General features: G+C 37.4%; 1 protein-coding gene across 1 annotated transcript in view; it reads left to right on the forward strand.

Annotated features, from left to right (window-relative positions):
* LOC125238084 (long-chain fatty acid transport protein 1-like) overlaps nucleotides 1-20,930 on the forward strand; it is a 38,162-nt gene that overhangs the window by 13,890 nt on the left and 3,342 nt on the right. The window contains exons 3-10 of the mRNA XM_048145373.1: nucleotides 12,146-12,296; nucleotides 13,615-13,852; nucleotides 15,077-15,314; nucleotides 16,525-16,726; nucleotides 17,771-17,963; nucleotides 18,424-18,502; nucleotides 18,728-18,801; nucleotides 19,097-19,293. Of these exons, the coding sequence (XP_048001330.1) occupies nucleotides 12,146-12,296; nucleotides 13,615-13,852; nucleotides 15,077-15,314; nucleotides 16,525-16,726; nucleotides 17,771-17,963; nucleotides 18,424-18,502; nucleotides 18,728-18,801; nucleotides 19,097-19,293 (1,372 nt within the window). The remainder of the gene's footprint in view (nucleotides 1-12,145; nucleotides 12,297-13,614; nucleotides 13,853-15,076; nucleotides 15,315-16,524; nucleotides 16,727-17,770; nucleotides 17,964-18,423; nucleotides 18,503-18,727; nucleotides 18,802-19,096; nucleotides 19,294-20,930) is intronic.

Raw genomic sequence — 20,930 nt, forward strand, 5'->3', positions numbered from 1 at the left:
CTCTTAGACATGGTCTACGCTGAGCGGCATCCTATTTGGTATACCGGTTCACTCTATTTGTAGTGTGTTGTACCTATACTGTTCTTATACCAAATAAATATTTTTTCTTTCTTTCTTTCTATGTATGTATAGTTTTAAGTTTATAGTTTTAAGCACAATGTTAAAAGCATGGAGTAGAAGAAGCTCATGTGTTAAAGAATGGTACTTATGTGGTAGCTTTTACATGTGATTAGAAGACTGTAATCAGGTCCGACTAAACAGGTTCGTCCTTGCCACTAAAAAGCGCCGTGATGTCATCGGATAGTGACGGATGAGAGAGTGTTTAGAAAAATGCAATAAAAAGTGTAGGGACTCGAATATCGACATGTGGTATACTGACGTATGTGATATCTGCTGATTCCCGAACCGTTACCACTTTTTATTTATTTGTTAGGTAGATAAGCGACCAATTATATATACCTACTCCATTTTTTTCTATATAGAGGTATATAGAAATAGGAATCGAAGATGGTATGGAAAATATCCTTGTACTGCATTAACCGTCATCTTCATAACTAAAACATAAATCATGTCTGTAAAAGTAAGTAAGTAAGTACAAGGAATCTCTGGGCAACTTGCCCGGTGAAAACCCAAAAAGCTATTTATTCTATAGTGCGTTTTTAAATAGTTAAGAGACAAATATTTACATGTTAATAAATATTTTTAAGAAATTTCACAAACAACGAATGGGTTTGTTTCTACAGGACGACGTGTAACCATCATCATTTCTTAGCATAAGGAGTATACGATAAGGCATAACATCGCTTCTGGTATTTGATAGGTACTAGTACTACTTAGAAGGATTGATCATTACTAATATGTAGTAGACTGGACTGGTATGGTGAAGTTAGAGAGTTACTTCAGATAATATACGAGTATAAAGAAGGTCCTCTTCGATAGTACTAGGAAACCCTAGGCTTGGTCCATTCCTTGGCCAAAGAATTTAGCGAGTAATATTGATGTAATAGGCATAGTTGACTAATTACTCGTACTTCCCGTGGGAATTCATTTTGGTGGATTATTTGGTTATTTTTAAGTTAGTCTATATTTACTGTGTACCTAAGTTTTTATTTCAGATACCATCAGTTAAAGGATTTTATACAAATAATGCATAATATTTATTAGTTCATTATATCCAGTACACGACATGCTAAACGAGCATAAGGTACAAAGTAAGCGTAGGTATATACCTAAGTCTGTATTATGATAAACTTTTATTTCATATATTAATTTCCACTAATTTTTAGCCACTATTTATAAAACTGAACAGTGTAGTTCCTCTAGGTTATGATACACATCTCACAATATAAAAAAAAAACTAAACAAAATTTGTAACCAAGGTACAATCAATTTAACTAAATAATTTAGGTTTTTTTTATTTTTTTTTATACTATGTCGGTGGCAAACAAGCATACGATCCGCCTGATGGAAAGCGGTTACCGTAACCTATGGACGCCTGCAACTCAAAGAGTGTCACATGCGCGTTGCCACCCCATTACAAACTTGTACACTCCCCTAAATCATACTATACTAAAGATTAAAAAATAACTTTGCTAAAAAAACCTTAGTTAACGTTCTATATTTCAAAAACTTTAATTTTGTTTTATATTACATCAGTTTTATTCTAAATATGATGGTTTTGTTAGGTTGTTTTTACAGCTTCAGGTTTTTTACTGATCTATCACATAAAACTTGTCAGTAAATAAGTTCGAATTTTGTACCTTTTTAATGAATTGTGCAATAAAGTTTACATAAAATAATATTTACAAATATACATACAATCAGCCTGTATCCCATAAAGAGGTAGGCAGAGCGCATGAAACTACTCATGTTTCTATGCCAGACTTGGCAAATAAGGGGTTGAAAGGAAACGAAACTCTGACAAAATGTAAAATAAAATAATCATCAGTTGATTTACCTTGTACGTTAGTTTGAGCTAGCCAGTGCGTTTATGTTTAATTTACAGTTTGAAATTAGTCTTGACTAAACTGAGCTTGGCTTAAAATAATAAATAAAATTAATACCTTTCTGATGGATTGGACTTTGACTAAGGGGATTCTAATGTCAGCAGAGATAGGTACTCTATACGTACTAGATAGGTACTACCTAGCTGTGAAAATTGATGAAGATAATATGTTAATGACTAAGGATCTGTCTACAGCTTCAACTACGGACAGTTTTTGAGTAAAAGGGTTCCTAATACCTAGATTTTTTACTATGTTTATGGGACAACATACGTATTGTCTGAAACCAGTTCTGGTAACAATTAGCATTCATAAGTCATAACTACTTATTAATTTGGGCCTCAATCCTCTCTGTTCTTGAAATTATCGTCCAGTCGTATCGAATTCTTCAATAATTTCACACCCTATTTTTGTTGTTATAAAGCCTCTCTCTCTTTCAGTTCGATTAAAGAGATTTTTTTATGTTCAGCTGTTTACCTGATTTGACATCTTTGTTTTAAAAACGTGATTTTACTACCTACTAAATTTCTTTAAACTTTCAGTTAAATGTCAACAATCAGGACAAGGTTTCGCTTTCATCTTGGCTGCAGAAAGAGGAACCGCCGGACTACCCGAGACGTGTTGAAGATCCACCTTCTGAGTGAGAAAAACTGAGAGAGATACAGATTCTCTCAAGACATATGAATATTCTACACGGTGTTTTCTTAGTTACGTTAATTTTAAGGATGCATTCCTATTATTCCTAATCTTATAATATCATTTACTTGGCACCCGAGCTTGCCTACGATTTTAATTGGATTCCAGACCATTGAGGTCAAATGGATTCTTGCAATTAAAAATCATCAAAAAAGAAATTTGCACATAGCATACCTGTATTCTTCATCTCCTTGAATACATATAAAATACAACAACATAACTACCAAATTGTTTATTTCAATCACTTATTTGCAGAATTACATCCTTATTTGGTTATGCTTGGCATAGTTTGTATTATACATTATACACAGTAGTATATTTTATCTTGTACAGGTACTGTATGTATACCTCCAACGACTGAGACCATACCGCCATTTAATCGTTATTCTTTATTTAAAATGTATATTGATTCACGGTGTCCTCATAAGTGTACACAATCAAGATACTTAGCCCCATTGAGTGAGTGTTTTTTGTTAAATCCAATGTTTGTAGTTCTTTAAATATATCTATGGTTTATTTGACTAAAGGTAACAATATTTGAGTAAAAAAATGTGTGACCTTCGGTTTTTGGAATGATTGCTGGTACCATATGAGACCGCTAGCCTCGCACAGAGGTAAAAGCATAGAATATATAATAGTACAAGTACAGAAGGCTCACTCCTTTGATGTCCACAAAATGCCGCCTTTCTAATTTTTTACCTACATTAACAAACGGACCGCACGCGAGCAGGCGACATTGAATTTTATTGCGCGGCGCGAAAGTCGTCACCACTGAATGGGCCGCGAATTCGCGGCCGCCGACATGTACTTGTAGCGCGGCGATAAAAGCGCGGAGTGAGCCGCCCCTGGTAAAAGTAAGAAAATACTATAAAAATCTGTTATAAGTATTTATTAACAAACAGACCTTTTCAACATAATAATATGTAATAGGTAGACATGTTAGACTACATTTAATAAAAACCGGCCAAGAGCGTGTCGGGCCACGCTCAGTGTAGGGTTCCGTAGTTTTTCGTATTTTTCTCAAAAACTACTGAACCTATCAAGTTGAAAATAATTTTCCTAGAAAGTCTTTATAAAGTTGTACTTTTGTGATTTTTTTTCATATTTTTTAAACATATGGTTCAAAAGTTAGAGGGGGGGGACGCACTTTTTTTTCCTTTAGGAGCGATTATTTCCGAAAATATTAATATTATCAAAAAACGATCTTAGTAAACCCTAATTTATTTTTAAATACCTATCCAACAATATATCACACGTTGGGGTTGGAATGAAAAAAAATATCAGCCCCCACTTTACATGTAGGGGGGGTACCCTAATAAAACATTTTTTTCCATTTTTTATTTTTGCACTTTGTTGGCGTGATTGATATACATATTGGTACCAAATTTCAGCTTTCTAGTGCTAACGGTTACTGAGATTATCCGCGGACGGACGGACGGACGGACGGAAAGACAGACATGGCGAAACTATAAGGGTTCCTAGTTGACTACGGAACCCTAAAAAGTAGGTTAGGGGAGACCGGGGATAGTTGACTAACTTTTGGCTTCAGCTCATATATCTTTGATGTTTGAATCAATTTAATGAAAATAATTGTTGTTACAGATAGAAGAACTATTCGGGTCTCTAAACCCTTTATTTTTGACGCAAGTATTTATTTGCAATTATAACACGTATCTATTCGATTTTCTAAACTCCAGACTCTTAGTTAACCTACCACATCTTCGGAGTAAGTTGGCTAGGCGATAATTAATGTAAATAAAGAAATTATAAATTTAAATAAAATTTAAATATAGCCGGGGGCGCCACCCGGGGGCGGGCGAGTGGTCTAGTGGTAAGGACGTTAGCCGCGTAAGCTGAAGACCCGGGTTCGATTCCCGGCTCAGCCACCAGTGGCCCCTGGTGGGCCCTGTCGTTTTTTCTTTCGTGTATGATATCTATTTAAATTTATAATTAATATAGTAGTGTGAACTAGTGTGACTACTTGAAAAAAAAAAAACAAATCGAAAAATATTCAATAAAATAATTTGATTTGTTCCCTAATTGTAATGTAAATACAGAAAATTAATAATTTACAATAAAACAAAGTGTACGTAATGTTAGTAGCTTTTATCGAATTACAAGACACACAAACTTCAATCAATTCAATCAAATGAATTTAAGTGATACCATACGGGACCGCTAGTCTAAAATGGGTATATCTGTTATAATCATAGTACCAGGTAAGGTACAGAGAGGCAAATCTTGACTGGGGGGAAATTGTAACTGATCCATTTTATATTATGATAAAAAAAATCTGTTTATTTCTAAGAAACGTTTATTTATTACATACATGATGATGAGTTCTACATAGATCCACTGCACACGCTTACCATATATAAGCGGGCCGGCTTTTGAGTCTCACGCGTTCGAATTCAGAAAATTCTTATTTTCAACCGGTATTTTAGTGACAAAATCCCGTATCGCCCCCAGTGGACACTCTAATTAATAATTCAAGCATTGTAAAACATGAAAAAAATGGACCAGTTACATTTGCCCCCAGTCGAGATTTGCCCCGCTGTACCTTACATTAAAAAATCATAACAATAAGCGCATGATTGCATAATTAATTAATTATACAAGCTATTACTTCTTCTTCCTGCCAAGTTCCATCCCTGCCATATTTATTGTTAATAATAAGCAATTATCATCTTTTTTTTTTAATATTACAGTAATTTATTGTTGTGATTAGCAATATTCATTTCAAAATTAAATTCCATAAATTTGGACATACGACGTAACACGGGTACACGGACGTTCATTACATGGACCCTAATTCGGATCCGTGTAACAATGAAGGGACCGCAAACTCAACGTTCTTTCTAAGAATGAAAAGAGATTAAATCGCGTATAATTAATTTACTTATAAATATATCCTGATGTTTTCCGACGACGACATTAAAAGCTAGTTTTATTTCATGAGTAATAAATAACTATCGTCCTAACCGAAGACAATATAATTATAATCTAATGTAAGTCTATGTTGATTGGTCTTCGCGTAGTATCTGAGGTGCCAGTGAGTTGAGGTGGTGTCCAGCCAGAAGTTGAATTTCTGAAATGTTGCATTTGCAAAAAAAAAGTATTTGCAGCATGTTGTGTTAAAATGACGAATTTGCATACCTAAAGATGAATTTTCTTAAATTTCAATTGGCATGAAGTGGAATTTGCAGCTTGTTGAATTTGCAAAAAAACTTAATTTTTCCCACTTCGTTACCATTTTTCAAACACTTTGTGCTGCGGTTACAAAGTGAAAAGTATGCGAAATAATAGAAAATTTCGGGACCATTTTTTTATTTCTTGTTTTTTGCCCCAGATCGAAAGGGCTCGTGATTCTGAGTAGGAAAACCATAAATTTTACCTACCTTAGAAAAAATATTTTTGGTGATTATTCTCGCGAAAATGCCAAATGTTAATAATGTACCTACTATTTCAGTTCTTACATGTATGGTGTTTTTCAGAACAAGTTCGCATACCAGGCTATTTCTGTCAGGTCGAAATTTCAAAGGGTCATATGTAGGATAGGCACTGAAAAACATCGTACGATACACGTGCGAAGAGGAAATCCTAAACAAGCTGTCAAAAATTCGACACGAGTTTCTGCACTTGTATCGTAATGTAGGTACTATATACCATTCAGAAATAAAACATAAGGGACAACTGTTCGAGAAACATGAACATTTTGAATTAAAATTTTATTAAGTCTGATAAAAATATGTAAAGTAAATAAATGAGTTGGCCGTGGCGTCAGTAGCTACTCAGTTGCTTTTGGCAACTCTAGTTACTAGCTGTCACCTTTAATTTGACAATAGAGTCCATTGATCATTTTAGAACAATTGAGTGAGACTCAATTTCATATTAATTCCGTATCAGCAAAAAGTTCAGAAAATTAATTTTGACAGTTATTAAAATGAAGTGATTTTTCTTGCAAAATCTGTAAATTACGCCAATTTTCATTAATTTCAAATCTAGAGGTTTCCTTAGACCGTTTCCGTATAGCATCACCTGTATTCGCATAGTGGCATAGCAAGATCTGGTAGCTGCTGCGCCACGGGTGTGAAAAATAGAACTAAAAAATGGTGAAGAGGCCGGCTGTGCAATTCCCATTAAGTTTGTACAGTTGGATCACGTCTCCGATTTTGATAAAAATTGGTAGGCTGATAGAGTCCATGATGCTGAGCAAGAACCTTCCTTTGTTGTTACCAGATTTCTATGCATTTTCGGTAACAAAAAAGGAAAGTTTCATACAATCAATCTAGGACATTTTGGGAAACCTAGTGAATCTTGCTCAGCATCATGGACTATCAGCCTACCAATTTTTATCCAAATCAGAGACGTGATCCAAATGTACAAACTAAACGGGAATTGCGGGGCTAGTGACTCGCTGTAGGTACGAAGTGCGTTTTCACATTATCCAATCTGACATCGGATATATGTAGGAAAGAAGTACAAGGAAAAATTTAAAGATGACGGCGTAAATATATGGGATATCGGTCCTACATGTGATATCGGATAGGATAATGTGAAAACGGGGCTACATCTACACCTACATCACGGGGCTAGCAGTGTTGCAGAACGTATGGTATATTCCAAAGGGTAAGTAAAGTAAGTATTGCAAAACAATAAAAAAAATACAACGCGATTTAGATACCTAGGTAGCAAGGAAATGTTATTTGTAAGAGGGGTTAAATAAACTACTTAAACCTATACCCAAGAATAATTCGTTAATATAGATATTATAGCTGTCTCTATAAATCTCCTAAGGCGCATAATACGGAGTGTAGAAAAAACTCCATAAGCTATAGTAACGTATAGTAGCTTTGATATAAACATTAAGAACCATTCGTTTTGTTATTTGACATTGGGCGAATGAATTGAATACAATATTAGTTACAACGCCATCTGTGAAGCGTGAAATTGTCAATGTCATTTTGCCGAAACATTTTTCTTTGGCTGACTGCCGATAGTTGTAGTTTACATTTATGAAGCTAGATGGAGCTTTAGCTGGGCTATTGCTCCGCGGAACGCATTTCGGCGCTTCTATGTGTGCGTGCTTGCGGGGGCTGAGGTAATTGACAAGCGTGGCCTATGAGCTGTCAGTCGCTCCTTTAGTAGCCCCTTAAAGAAATATATTTGACCGAAGCTCAGCTGGAATACTAACTTATTAGGATATTAATTCATCATCCTCCTTGCGTTATTCTGCTTTAACAACTAATCTCAAGATTTGGCATATTAGGCACTAATAATTTTACGAAAGCGACTGCCGTCTGATCTTCCAACCCGAAGCGTAACAGACCTTATTGGAATTAGGATATTAATTATGTGTTATTAAACAGTAAAATGAGCCTTAATTGATCATCTACCCTGAAAACACATGTGTGAATTCCTTTATTTCTACCGTGCTGCACCGAAATTGCTGGAAAAGTTACGATGTCTGCTAAAAAGACTTCAATAATCGATTGATTGACTCCATGCTTTATTAATTCGTTACCAAGCCAGGGAGCATAGGTCGCGCAGTACCTACATCGGTATCACTGCCCATTCATTCATTTTGCTTGTCAACAGAGCAAAGTCCACCATTCTTGCATGCATTCGGCGTCAAGTAGCATTGTATTGTTAACGGGAATTTACAAATTATGAATGAAAAAATAGTTGTGGTTGAACACCGAATAGTCGGCCTCCTTTCTTAATCGAATAGGCACGATATCGACATTCGTACATTTTGAGCCAATTTTATTTATGGGTACGTAATATATGTACATGTAATATATAAGAGAATGCTGCATACAAACTTCCAACCCCCATTTTCGAGAAGTGAGGGGTTAGAAAGAGACAAAAACTTGCCTATGTCACTCTCCATCCCTTCAACTATCTCCACTTAAAATATCATTTCAATTCGTCACTCCGTTTTGCCGTGTAAGACGGACAAACAAACAGACATACACACTTTCCCATTATAATATTAGTATGGACTCCTTCAACTCTCAAACAGTCCTTACACCTTGGCGTTTGTTGTCTGTGCTTGCGTCACGGGCAACGGCATCATTTGTTCGGTATACACCTTTAAGCTTTGGTTTTTCGAAGGTCTGGGCCACAATAGTTTCGTGATGGGATGGGAATAATTATACTGAAATTAAAAGATTAGATTGACTTTTTAATGTGTTTTAGCATCGTGACAGATACTAGATTTTCTAAATTCCTCAAATCCCCGTCGCTTGCCGTTAGCGGCGCGCCCGCATCAATTGCTGAATTGAAATTGGTTCATCCGGTACGATCACACCACGTTACTACGCTTGTTATGGTCTCCTAGTACTTTTCCTTGTATTTGAGGAGTTACTTATCAAAAGGACTTATAAAAATTAATGCTAAAATAAGGTCTTTTGAGAAACATTCTTGATAGAAATTCTATTTCGGGCCTGGCTGAGTTAGCGGTAAGAATGTGCGACTTTCAATGTGGAGGTCGCGGGTTCAAAGCCCTACTCGTACCAATGAATTTTTCGGCCCTTATGTACAAACTATCATTTCATATTAAGCCAGTTTTTTTTTGGTGAAGAAAAGCATTTAATCTCCATGACGATTAATAGTATGAGTAGTCAATTATTGATTGATGAATAGTGCAATTTTACAAGTACTTAGGTATCAATAGTAGCTATTTAACCGCCTTATCATTCCTCTCGGAGTTTACAATCAACAGTAGTATGTACCTATGCCTATAAACGTAGGTACTAAGTTATCGTACACGGGGTACTTAGCAAAATGCACAAACGCTTGTACAAATGTAAAATATCGCATCTTATTTGCGCAACCAGCATAGATTTAGAGATATTAAGCTAGATTGAGTAGTTAGGCCAAAAAGTGTGTCCACGTGAGAGGGTAAAGTTGGGGCTGATGTATCTCGCACTTATTGCCACTGTCAAAATCATTTGAATGACGTCGTCACTGTCATTATTTGGGGATACAAGTCAATATTCAAAGTTACTGCCAAATCTACTAGAACCCAATTAAAGGTTTTTTTTAATTGCGCAAATCTTTGGTTTTATGGCTCCATAATAATGACTTACCAATTTGTTACAAGGTAATGAAATGAAATGAAATACTACTACTATAGTAAGCTCTTTAACACCGATCACACGTGCGAGAGGGACACCAGCCCCAACTTTGACCATCTCATGTGGACTCACTTTTACTAGTCTGACACGAACGCCTTTCTGAACCGGTGATAAGTAAGTAAGTAAGTAAGTAAGTAAATATTCTTTATTGCACCACAAGGATAACAGATTACAAATAGCAGACATTAAACATAGGTAGCAACAGGCGGTCTTATCGCTGTAAGCGATCTCTACCATCTGATAAGGTTCCATTTAGTATGGCAAAAAAGTGTGAACTCAGTCCCTATTGAAGGTCCATGGGCGCAACAGAACCAGACTGCGTTTTGATCGGGGTCCAGCGCCAACGAGTGTCAGTCATTTCGGCTAAGCCGGAATCTCACGCTCGGCATCATATGAAATCTTCTCGAGGCTGAGGCATAGGGTTAGAGCCGAGCCGGCGTAGCTTTATTTGACGTTCATAATAAGTATATACGCATTGTATGCCTAATTGCCTACTGCCTACTTGAAAAATAAATATTTCATTTCATTTTCATTTTCATTTTTTTCGCTGCTAACTAGACAAGGCAAAAAAAAATAGAATAATAATACTAATAATAGGTGCTTATAAATGAAAAATTCACACGAAGCCAGTCTATGCCGTGACGGTTCTAATTGAAGTAATCAGCGACATGCAATTAGTGAACATTTGCAATACGCAATAAACATATCTATTATAGGGTCAATTTACTATCTACAGATACTTAATTTGATTATGCTTGTGTATACTTATTGTGTTATGAATTTTATTAAGTAGGTAAGTATTTAAATTGATTACCATTTTTGACGGCTCCAAGCACCACAGAAGGGAGTCGGCATTCGCACTATGTCCCCTCTATTCGGGCATTTTTAGGGTTCCGTAGACAACTAGGAACCCTTATAGTTTCGCCATGTCTGTCTGTCCGTCCGTCCGCGGATATTCTCAGTAACCGTTAGCACTAGAAAGCTGAAATTTGGTACCAATATGTATATCAATCACGCCAACAAAGTGCAAAAATAAAAAATGGAAAAAAAAATTTATTAGGGTGGCCCCCTACATGTAAAGTGGAGGCTGATATTTTTTTTCATTCCAACCCCAACGTGTGATATATTGTTGGATATGTATTTAAAAATGAATAAGGGTTTACTAAGATCGTTTTTTGACAATATTAAAATTTTCGGAAATAATCGCTCCTAAAGGAAAAACAGTGCGTCCCCCCCCCTTTTGAACCATATGTTTAAAAAATATGAAAAAAATCACAAAAGTAGAACTTTATAAAGACTTTCTAGGAAAATTGTTTTTAACTTGATAGGTTCAGTAGTTTTTGAGAAAAATACGGAAAACTACAGAACCCTACACTGAGCGTGGCCCGACACGCTCTTGGCTGGTTTTTTAATTAGATAACAAAAGGAAAAAATTGTGAGCCCTTTTGTTAAGTTTCAAGTTATTGGTATAGTCGTATACAAATTGGTCACCTTGGTCCCGCAGGACGTTATTACATCGTTTGTAGTCGAGGTGTTGCGAGTTGCGACTCGTACAATTTTCTGGACCTTGGCCTCTCCTGATTGCCTGGTACTATAACCGATTGAATGATAGCCCAGGTACCGAACGGATGTTGTTTTGTCGGTGTTAATAATATGTACGTCTATTTTGTAGGTACGGTGAACCAATTTGATTCCTAGGCCACTCTAGAACCCTGTCTCATTTAAACCATGTTACATTGACCTTTACTGTGCAAAGGTTCTACAGTGGCCTAATAGGATTCAAATTCGTAGACTGTACCAATACATAAATGTATACTTTCAATGTAGGATTTAAAAAAGCAATCGAGCATTACTCATAGTTAACAAAGCCTTAGAAACTTTAGGGTGTCCCCAAATATATCGACGCGGAATCAACTTTCGCCGACCAAAAATTGCTCGTTAGTATGAGCATGCGTTCAACGACGACTACGCGTAAAGCGTCTTCATACTAATTCCGCGTCAATAGGTTTATTAGGTTTGGGCATAGAGGAATAAGTAAGGGAAGAGTTGTAACTCCATACATCAGTAAATGCGGGTTATTTGTATAGGCATAGTTAAGTGACATCTAGCGACAATCACGCGTCAACTAGCGTAAATTATCATAGCGTAAATTATATGGAGTTACAACTCCCTTACTTATTCCTTTATGGTTTGGGACAGAACACGTAAAACTGGTCAAGTTTCAGTGCCACCCTTGGTTTCGGCCCCATTATTTTATAAGAAATCCAAAAACGTTTATAAATACATATTATGCTCTCCTTCCAGAGGTCTCCGCGTACTCCTGATCACCATGTTCAAGATCTGGATGTGGGAGAAGAAGGGAATGACCGTGGTGACCCGCTGGGCCGAGGTGGCTCGACAGGAACCTGACAAGAAAGCCTTCGTCATGGGCGATCGTCATCTGACTTTCAGACAGGTTAGATTAATGTTGGTCCTCCATGTTCAAGATCTGGAGAAGGGAATGACCGTGGTGACCCGTTGGGCCGAGGTGGCACAACAGGCGCCTGACAAGAAAGCGTTCGTCATGGGCGATCGTCATCTGACATTTAGACAGGTTAGGCTAATGTTGGTCCTCCATGTTCAAGATCTGGAGAAGGGAATGACCGCGGTGACCCGCTGGGCCGAGGTGGCTTGACAGGAACCTGACAAGAAAGCTTTCGCCCTGGACGATCGTCATCTGACATTTAGACAGGTAAAGCTGCGTTTTCACTTAGTGTTCTGAACAGTTTTGAGCGATCATTCGTTGGTTCGTGCACAGATGAAAACACTTGACTTTGATACCTTACACGAACGAGCGAATGCTCGCTCAGAACTGTTCAGAACACTTATTTAAAACGCGGGTTTAGAGTTTAGACAATAAACTCCACTAAACAAACAGTTAACAGTTCTTCTTTGGGAGTAAGCATTTAGTAAGTAAGTCTCATAAATCTAGCCAGTTGGCAAACGAAATATTTAAAAAACTTAGGTATCGTATTAATGACATATGACATCTTCCTCATTAAGTATAGCATTAAACACAATGGTTTTGTTTTATTTGGTTTTGGTATGGTTATGCAAATAGATGTCTAGGAATACATGAATTATAATATGATGATTCGGTATAGTTAATTGTAATGACCTTTGGGTGGTTCACCTAATATAAGTATAAATAATCAGTATAAGATTGCGAGGCAACCATAATAGTTTGTACGTCGTTGATCAGTCATAAATATATTTCTTTATTATCTGACAATAAGTTCTGATATGCCCACACAGTAAGGTTCAAAGATCTAGCGGTAAAATTTAATAAACAAGTTCTACCAACTACATAGTTACCTTCAGCTGAATGTAATGCTACCCCAAAACAGTTTCTTAGCCGTGTCATAAAGACTCAAAAATATTAGAATTTTTGTAGCTCGCTGTAGCTTTATGTTAATAAAGCATTTCTTAGTTTCGAAGCATCATGTTTGAACTCTTATAAATCTTGGCTCACCATACTTATTTTCTAGAATTTTCCATGTTTTTTTTTTAAAGAAAGAAATAAAAAAAGAAAGAAAGAAAGAAAAATATTTTATTTGCAAACATACATCAAACAATTCGAAACAAACAATAAAAGAAAAAAAAACCGACCATGTTTGTGTCAGCAAAAAGGCTCAAGCTCAGCATTGTACTCCAGCACGGGGGCTGCAGCGCTGATGGAAATGACTTGACTGAATTCTAATGGAAATGACTTATTTGTATTGTCTATCTTCCAGGGCGAGGAATTCAGCAACCGCATCGCCTGGTACTTCAAACGCCAGGGTTTCAAGAGGGGCGAGGTCATCGCTCTCTTCATGGAGACCCAGCCAGAATACGTGTTCATCTGGCTAGGCCTGGCCAAGCTGCGTGTGACCACGGCTCTGGTCAACACGAATCTTAGAGGCGCTCAGCTGACACATTGCCTGAAGATTGCTGGATGTAAGGCGCTGGTGTTTGGAGATGAGTTGTCGGATGGTGAGTTGGTTACGCTTTTCTGATTCTTGGCATATCCCCTTGCCACCAAGAAATCAAAACTGTGTTAAGACTTTTTGAGAACAGGAGACCTTTTTACAGGTCTCTGGGTGGATAGAGGATACATCTTTCTAATTCATCATTTACTTAATTGAGATAATTTCTGTTGCCACGTGTCACGAATAAATGATTTCTATCTCTATTTAATACACAAAGTCGCTTTTGAACTTAATCGAATGTATAAATTGGTGCTTTCGTAATGTTTTCCTTAGCCGAGGACCTAGTGATAGTAAAGTTGATAAATGATAAATATCAAAAGATATTCCGTAAGTTCGCTTAAATTGGTACATACGATGGGATTGAAAGTCAGGCATCGGATTTAACAAATAAACAGTAATAAATGTTAAAATGTAGGCATTGAAAACCAAATTGAAGTTCAAACGGCTTGTACAGACACAGACACAAACATAGACACAGGAAAGGTGAAAGGTTATTCACGCTGTTAAAACAATTTAAATTACAAATTTTCACGCCAATCACAGTTGACATACAGGCGAATTCGTTGTATTAACAAGATACACGATACAGCAAAATAGTACTTAATTTATAGTTCCTAAATTATATGCCACCAAAAACATTTTCATGTAATAAAATATTGCCAGGACAAAACCATAAGGACTGTCAAAAATTTATCAAATCTTTTGCACCGAATCCAAGTTTTTAACTAACTCGATAAATATTTCTTGAATGGACAAAACTCAAGTGCGGGACATTGATGTGCACGTATCAGCTAAAGCTGCTTGTGCATTAGCAAATAATAACAAACCCTAACCTCACAAACACTACACCTTAGCACTCGGACACTGGCGATCAAAATATATATGAAAGAGGCGCGTTCCTAACAAACAGTCTAAGCTCGTGTAGGTGAACGCGTACTATGCTTGTATAAGTGCAATATGACAGGTCGACTGTTCGCGTTTTTGACAGGCGGTAACTGTGAGGTAACCGAGAGGGGGTGGGCGGCATTTTCAGCGGGGAGCGGGAGTGGCCATACTGTACGATAGTACTCTTTATTATACTGTGACCTTAGTCAAGATACAGATACATTAATATTGCCTAGTGACATCTCTAGATTTTTCTCTGGAACGAATGGAGACTTATCTGCGTCACCTATACTTTTACTTTATGGTCAAAATATATGACTAAATAGCGTTCCTCTATTTCCAGCCGTCAAAGAAATCAGGAGTGAAATCCACGACATACCTCTCTTTCAATTCAACTCTCCTGACCATCCAGCACCATCTCCCATTCTTCAAGATGCGTCACCACTAGCCTCAGAACTGACTGAGATGAGCTCAGCACCTTTTACTGAAGCTGGTGTTGACAGCCCGCGGGACACGCTCATGTATATTTATACTAGTGGGACCACTGGCTTCCCTAAGGCTGCTGTCATCACGAATATCAGGTGAGGTTTCATCTACTTTAACTGCAATACTGCTGGCACTAGTAGTCTACTTCAAGATGCTGCCCTCGGTTTAGAACTGATTGAGACGAGTGCAGCGCATTTTACTGAGGCTGGTGTTGCCAGCCAGCGGGACATGTTTATGTATATTTATACTAGTGGGACCACTGGTTTCCCTACGGCTGCTGTCAACACTAATATCAGGTGAGGTTTCATATACTTTATCTGCAATACTGCTGGCACTAATAGTCTACTTCAAGATGCTACCCCCTCGGTTCAGAGCTGATTGAGATGAGTGCAGCGCATTTTACTGAGGCTGGTGTTGCCAGCTCGCGGGACACGACGCATATGCATAGTTATACTAGCGGGACCACTGGGTTCCCTAAGGCTGCTGTCATTACTAACATCAGTCAGGTTTCATCTACTTTAACTGCAATTCTGCTGGCACTAGTAGTCTACTTCAAGATGCTGCCCCCTCGGTTCAGAGCTGATTGAGATAAGTGCAGCGCATTTTACTGAGGCTGGTGTTGCCAGCCAGCGGGACATGTTTATGTATATTTATACTAGTGGGACCATATATATATATATAAGGCTGATGTCATTACTAATATCAGGTGAGGTTTCATCTACTTCTGCTGGCACTAGTAAGTAGTCTACTTCAAGATGCTGCCATCCTCGGTTCAGAGCTGATTGAGAACAGTGCATTGTACTGAGGCTGGTGTTGCCAGCCCGCAGGACACGAAGTTTATGTATATTTATACTGGTGGGACCACTGGCTTCCCTAAGGCTGCTGTCAACACTAATATCTGGTGAGCTTTCATCTGTACTACAATAGGTACAATCCAAAAATAGAATAGAACTATTCAATATACTCATGAGAGCCTAGATACATTGCTTTTGGTAGAGACTCTGGAGCAGGAAAGCTTCGTGAGGAAAACGGACTAATTCCAATAACCCTTGCAGTTGAAACGTCAGTTTAAATCTTGAGATAAGTTGTCAATTCGAACCCCCGGATTCATGAGCCTTGGCAAATGCCGAGATAACACATGAAGGTCTACCCTCCATTAGGATATTAACCCAGACAGATTTTTACCGGTATTCAATTTGGAAACTTTCTTTAATCCCATTGCAGTTCAAAATTAAAGATTTAATTTGTTATTTTTAAAGGAACTCTAGACATAAGTGGTAAAAATGGTCCATTTAAACTTTCCAGATACCTCCTAATCCCACTAGGAGTCCACACATCAGCTCGTCTGTCCTCATCCGACGTGGTATACGATCCTCTGCCGCTCCACCACACGGCTGGCGGGGTGCTTGGAGCAGGTCAAGCTCTGGTGCTGGGCAGCACCGTGGTACTTCGGAAGAAGTTCTCCGCTTCCAACTATTGGAGCGATGTCGCGAAATATGGATGCACTGTGAGTCAACTTGTCTAACATATCCTAGTACAATATGCCAATATCCAAGTCATGTATCTTTTTTGTTTCCTTCACTTACGTAAATCAACATTGATTCGTTTTTCATAAATTTCTTCCTTTTTTTTGCTAAGTATCACAATTTAAATATTTGTTTGTTAATAGCAGAGATTCAATATTTGAATGTATATATTTTGATGTTATTGGAATATTTTCATATTTGTACAACTAAAAAGATTTTCCGCGCCCAAGGTGTTTGGCATATGAATGTCCTGTCACGAGCAAGCGATTCCTAAGTGGTATGCTCTGAATAAATATTAGGTATTTATTTAAAGTAGTAGTCGAATAGAAATCAAACCACGGGCTGCTCTTATAATATAACAAGGTTTTGGGTGTACATAAGTTTGACAATTTCCGACACCTAAAATAAACATAGTTACTGTGCAATAATATCTAAATTGTCATGACAGGTCTTTTTAGCCAACTTACTGTAATGTCCCACTGCAGGGCAAAGGCCTGCCTTCGCATTTTCCATCCTTCGACCCGTGATTTTTCCCATTATTTTGGGTAGATGCCATTGCACTCTTCTCTTTTCGCACATACTACTTAGTCATGGATTGTATTGGCTCTTAGGTTTTCCAAGATTTCTCCACAAAACTACTGTCAAATTTAACTAATTAGTCTAAGTACCTACGTGTGTGTAAGAACTGAAACTAGAAATTGATTCTTACTTCTTAGTAGCCACGAACTCTACAAAGCCAACATTAGGAACAAATTTAAAAGGTATTCAACTTCTCTTTAAAGCCAGTAGACATTTGATCATTGTCATATTTATTAGATTAAGTCTCTGGTATTTCGTATTATACCAATCCAATCAATCAATTCATCAATTGGTACCATCGGTACCAATTTAATAAACGTTACGGACTTATAGCTATTCAAAAGATGACTAATATGTTTGCTACACGAGTACCACGTGCCCACGATTCATCCCAACACTATTGAGATCCTTACATCCTTTCCTTAAAACTTACCTTTCCATTCCAGGCAGCTCAATACATCGGTGAGATATGCCGCTACCTCCTAGCGGTGCCACCTTCACCCAGCGACCAAGCGCACCGCGTACGCGTGATAATGGGCAATGGACTAAGGCCGCAGATCTGGCAGGAGTTTGTAGAGAGATTCGGTGTTGAGAGGGTCATGGAGTTCTATGGGGCGACAGAGGGGAACAGCAATTTGAGTGAGTTATTATTGGAACTGACTAGATATATTAATAGAAATGGCTACTATAAATCTAGTAAATTAGCTTTTAGTCATTTGGCGTGAAGTAGCTCCTAGGTCAGAAATATTACTTGCTTACTTCACTACTTCAGCGACCCAAAAAATTCTTGGTCTATCGATTCGATACATACAAGAGATCATCACTCTGCCCTATCCTGCGCGACTTTACTTACGCCAGTGCACCAAGGGCGATTTGGTTTTAGAGTTTCTTCGCACCAGCGATCTGGGACTGGATCAGAAATAGAATTAATAGAACCGATTCTAACAAATATCTATTCTACTCTTGGTCAAGGTCAAGATGCTATCCACATAGATAGATACAAACTGGTCAAAAATCTCCCACTTTTTCACTACCCTCTTTGTAAACCATTGAAACGGAGTACACGTCTTCATAATGAGATTTTTTTTGTTTATTTCAGTCAACTTGGATTCTAAAGTGGGAGCCATTGGATTTTTGAGTCGACTTGTATCATCAATTTATCCTCTAACTCTAGTCAAGTAAGTTTCAATCTTATTATGAGAGTTAAAATTATTTTCGTTTAATCAGCATATTTTGCTATCCTGTTGTTTAAAGGACTTTTTAACATTATGCATCATCCAACCGAAAAAATCGAGGTGTGCTAAATAGTTTTCCTCTCCTTACTTCGTTCGACATTATTCCTTAGTACCTTTATTGTTTAGGTTCGAGGGTCTATACTTAAAATTTTCAATTAATATTTTCAGATGCGACGAAATTACTGGTGAAATTTTAAGGAACAGTGACGGCAGATGTATAAGTTGCGGACCTCATGAACCTGGTAATTATCACGCAAAAAACAGATTGCTTGATTAAATTCTGTACATTCAAAGAATCACCGACCGGTCAGTTCCGTCCAAGCCACCTATTTAACATGTAAATTTAAATGACTTTTTGGACAAAAAAAATTACGAATGAATACATCCATTCGCATCACCCGGTCTGTATGCAAAGTACTTATTTAGCTTTAATTAGTTTGTAGCAAGTTTGTAGCTTTCAATTACATGGATAAAACGTCCAACTTCTCCCGTTCTCCTGAAGATTGTCATTCTTGCTTATACTCTCTTGGATTTCAGGTCTATTACTCGGCAAGATAGACGCTAAAAAGGCTATCCTCACATTCGCGGGCTACGCTGACAAGACTGCTTCGGACAAGAAGATGGTCCGCAATGTGAAGAAAGAAGGAGACTGCTATTTCAACACTGGAGACATACTGGTTATGGACCACTTCGGCTATTTCTACTTTAAGGATCGGACTGGAGATACTTTCAGGTAAAGAATGATATGGACAGAACAATAAATATTATGCTAAAGAATGAATCACGCTAAAATGGTTCGGGCTGAGCTGAGGCTTCCAATAAGTTCATTTTCTATAAGTAATTGATGATCACTAGGCTTAGAATAAATTTAAAAGTGGAAAATGTCTGCCTTGGGTGAGACTTGAACTCACGGCCTCTGGATAAGAAGTTTAATATTCTTACGGTAGATGTCGCTACGGGTCCCATTGACCTTAGTAGTGGAAAATTTCGCTGGCTTGGTTGAAGTCTTGGTGGCTCAGTTGGCAGAGCGCTGGAATATTTATCCAGAGGCCGTGAGTTCAAGTCTCACCCAAGGCAGACATTTTCCACTTTTAAATTTATTCTAAGCCTAGTGGCATCGATTGCAGACGTTTCTGCTAATCAGAAGTTAAAATTTAATTGATGATCAGTTCATCTGTCGGACGTCTCGCCCGGAATATTCTAGTGCAAGTCATAATTAAGTCAGTATAGGTCTCTCTGGTATCTGTGTGTCTTCCTATCCCGTCTGGACCAGTAATTTATTTAATTATTTTTTGAACAATATAAATTGCGTTAGAAAAACTAACTAACTAGTTACTCAGTGGTAACTTAATTGTCACCTCACTATACATTAACAAGGTACCTACGCTTCTGCCAAAATGTTACAAGATGTTCGACGGTGATGCTGATGTCATAATAAATTAAGGCTCAATCAATTATTTTAACTATACAGAGTGGGGCCTGTAACAGAGGCGAAGAATTGAACTGTAGGCTGTTCTCCTTATACTGATCAACATTTGTTCAGTGACTTTTAAAAATTATGAAGTCTTTAAATTTTTAATTTTTCATACAAAATAAATATTAGCTTCAATGTACGCCATTATTGTTGTCATTGACGTTGTCCGTCACACTTTAGACTTAACAGAATTCGCAATACATTACCTCTTAGAAAAAACTTTCAAGGGTGATAAAAATCAAAATACAAGTTATTTTTAAAAGTCGCCGAACAAATGTTGATCAGTGTAGGGAGAGTGGCCGGCCCCTATTTCAAAAAGGCTACAATTGTCAGTGACATATGTCGAGCGACAATTGTCGATGACAGGTGACAAATTACAATTTTATAAAATATTTTCTAAAGAATTGCTTACAAACATGACAGGCATTTTGCTACAATTGTATGTATTACAATTATGTTGTGAAACAATAATTATTATTTCTAGGTGACATATTTATAGAATTGTCGGTGAATCTCGACAGGAGGATTAAGATGTGTCGAATTGTGTGACAATTGTAGTAATTTATGGTTGACATACGCGTTGTTCAAAATGGCTGCCCATGCGAGTGGTATAGTGACACTATTAGTGATAGTGACAGTAATTCCTACCTATATACTTAGGTTTTCGTACTTAGTTAGGAGTTCCTGTTACTTCGCCGTCGATATAAGTTTCAATAATGCTACGTAAATATGAAATTAAATTTGTAGCAAACTACGGATATCTCAATTTATTTTTATCATTGTACCATCGGCAGCAATGTTAGTACCTTATTACAAGGGCATAAAGCCTACCGATGATTAGTTAAGAGTGTTGCTGTTAGTAAACGCTATTGGCCCCTTCGTAACATTATTAGTACT

The sequence above is a fragment of the Leguminivora glycinivorella genome, chromosome 22 (assembly GCF_023078275.1).
Source record: "Leguminivora glycinivorella isolate SPB_JAAS2020 chromosome 22, LegGlyc_1.1, whole genome shotgun sequence".
Lineage (NCBI taxonomy): Eukaryota > Metazoa > Arthropoda > Insecta > Lepidoptera > Tortricidae > Leguminivora > Leguminivora glycinivorella.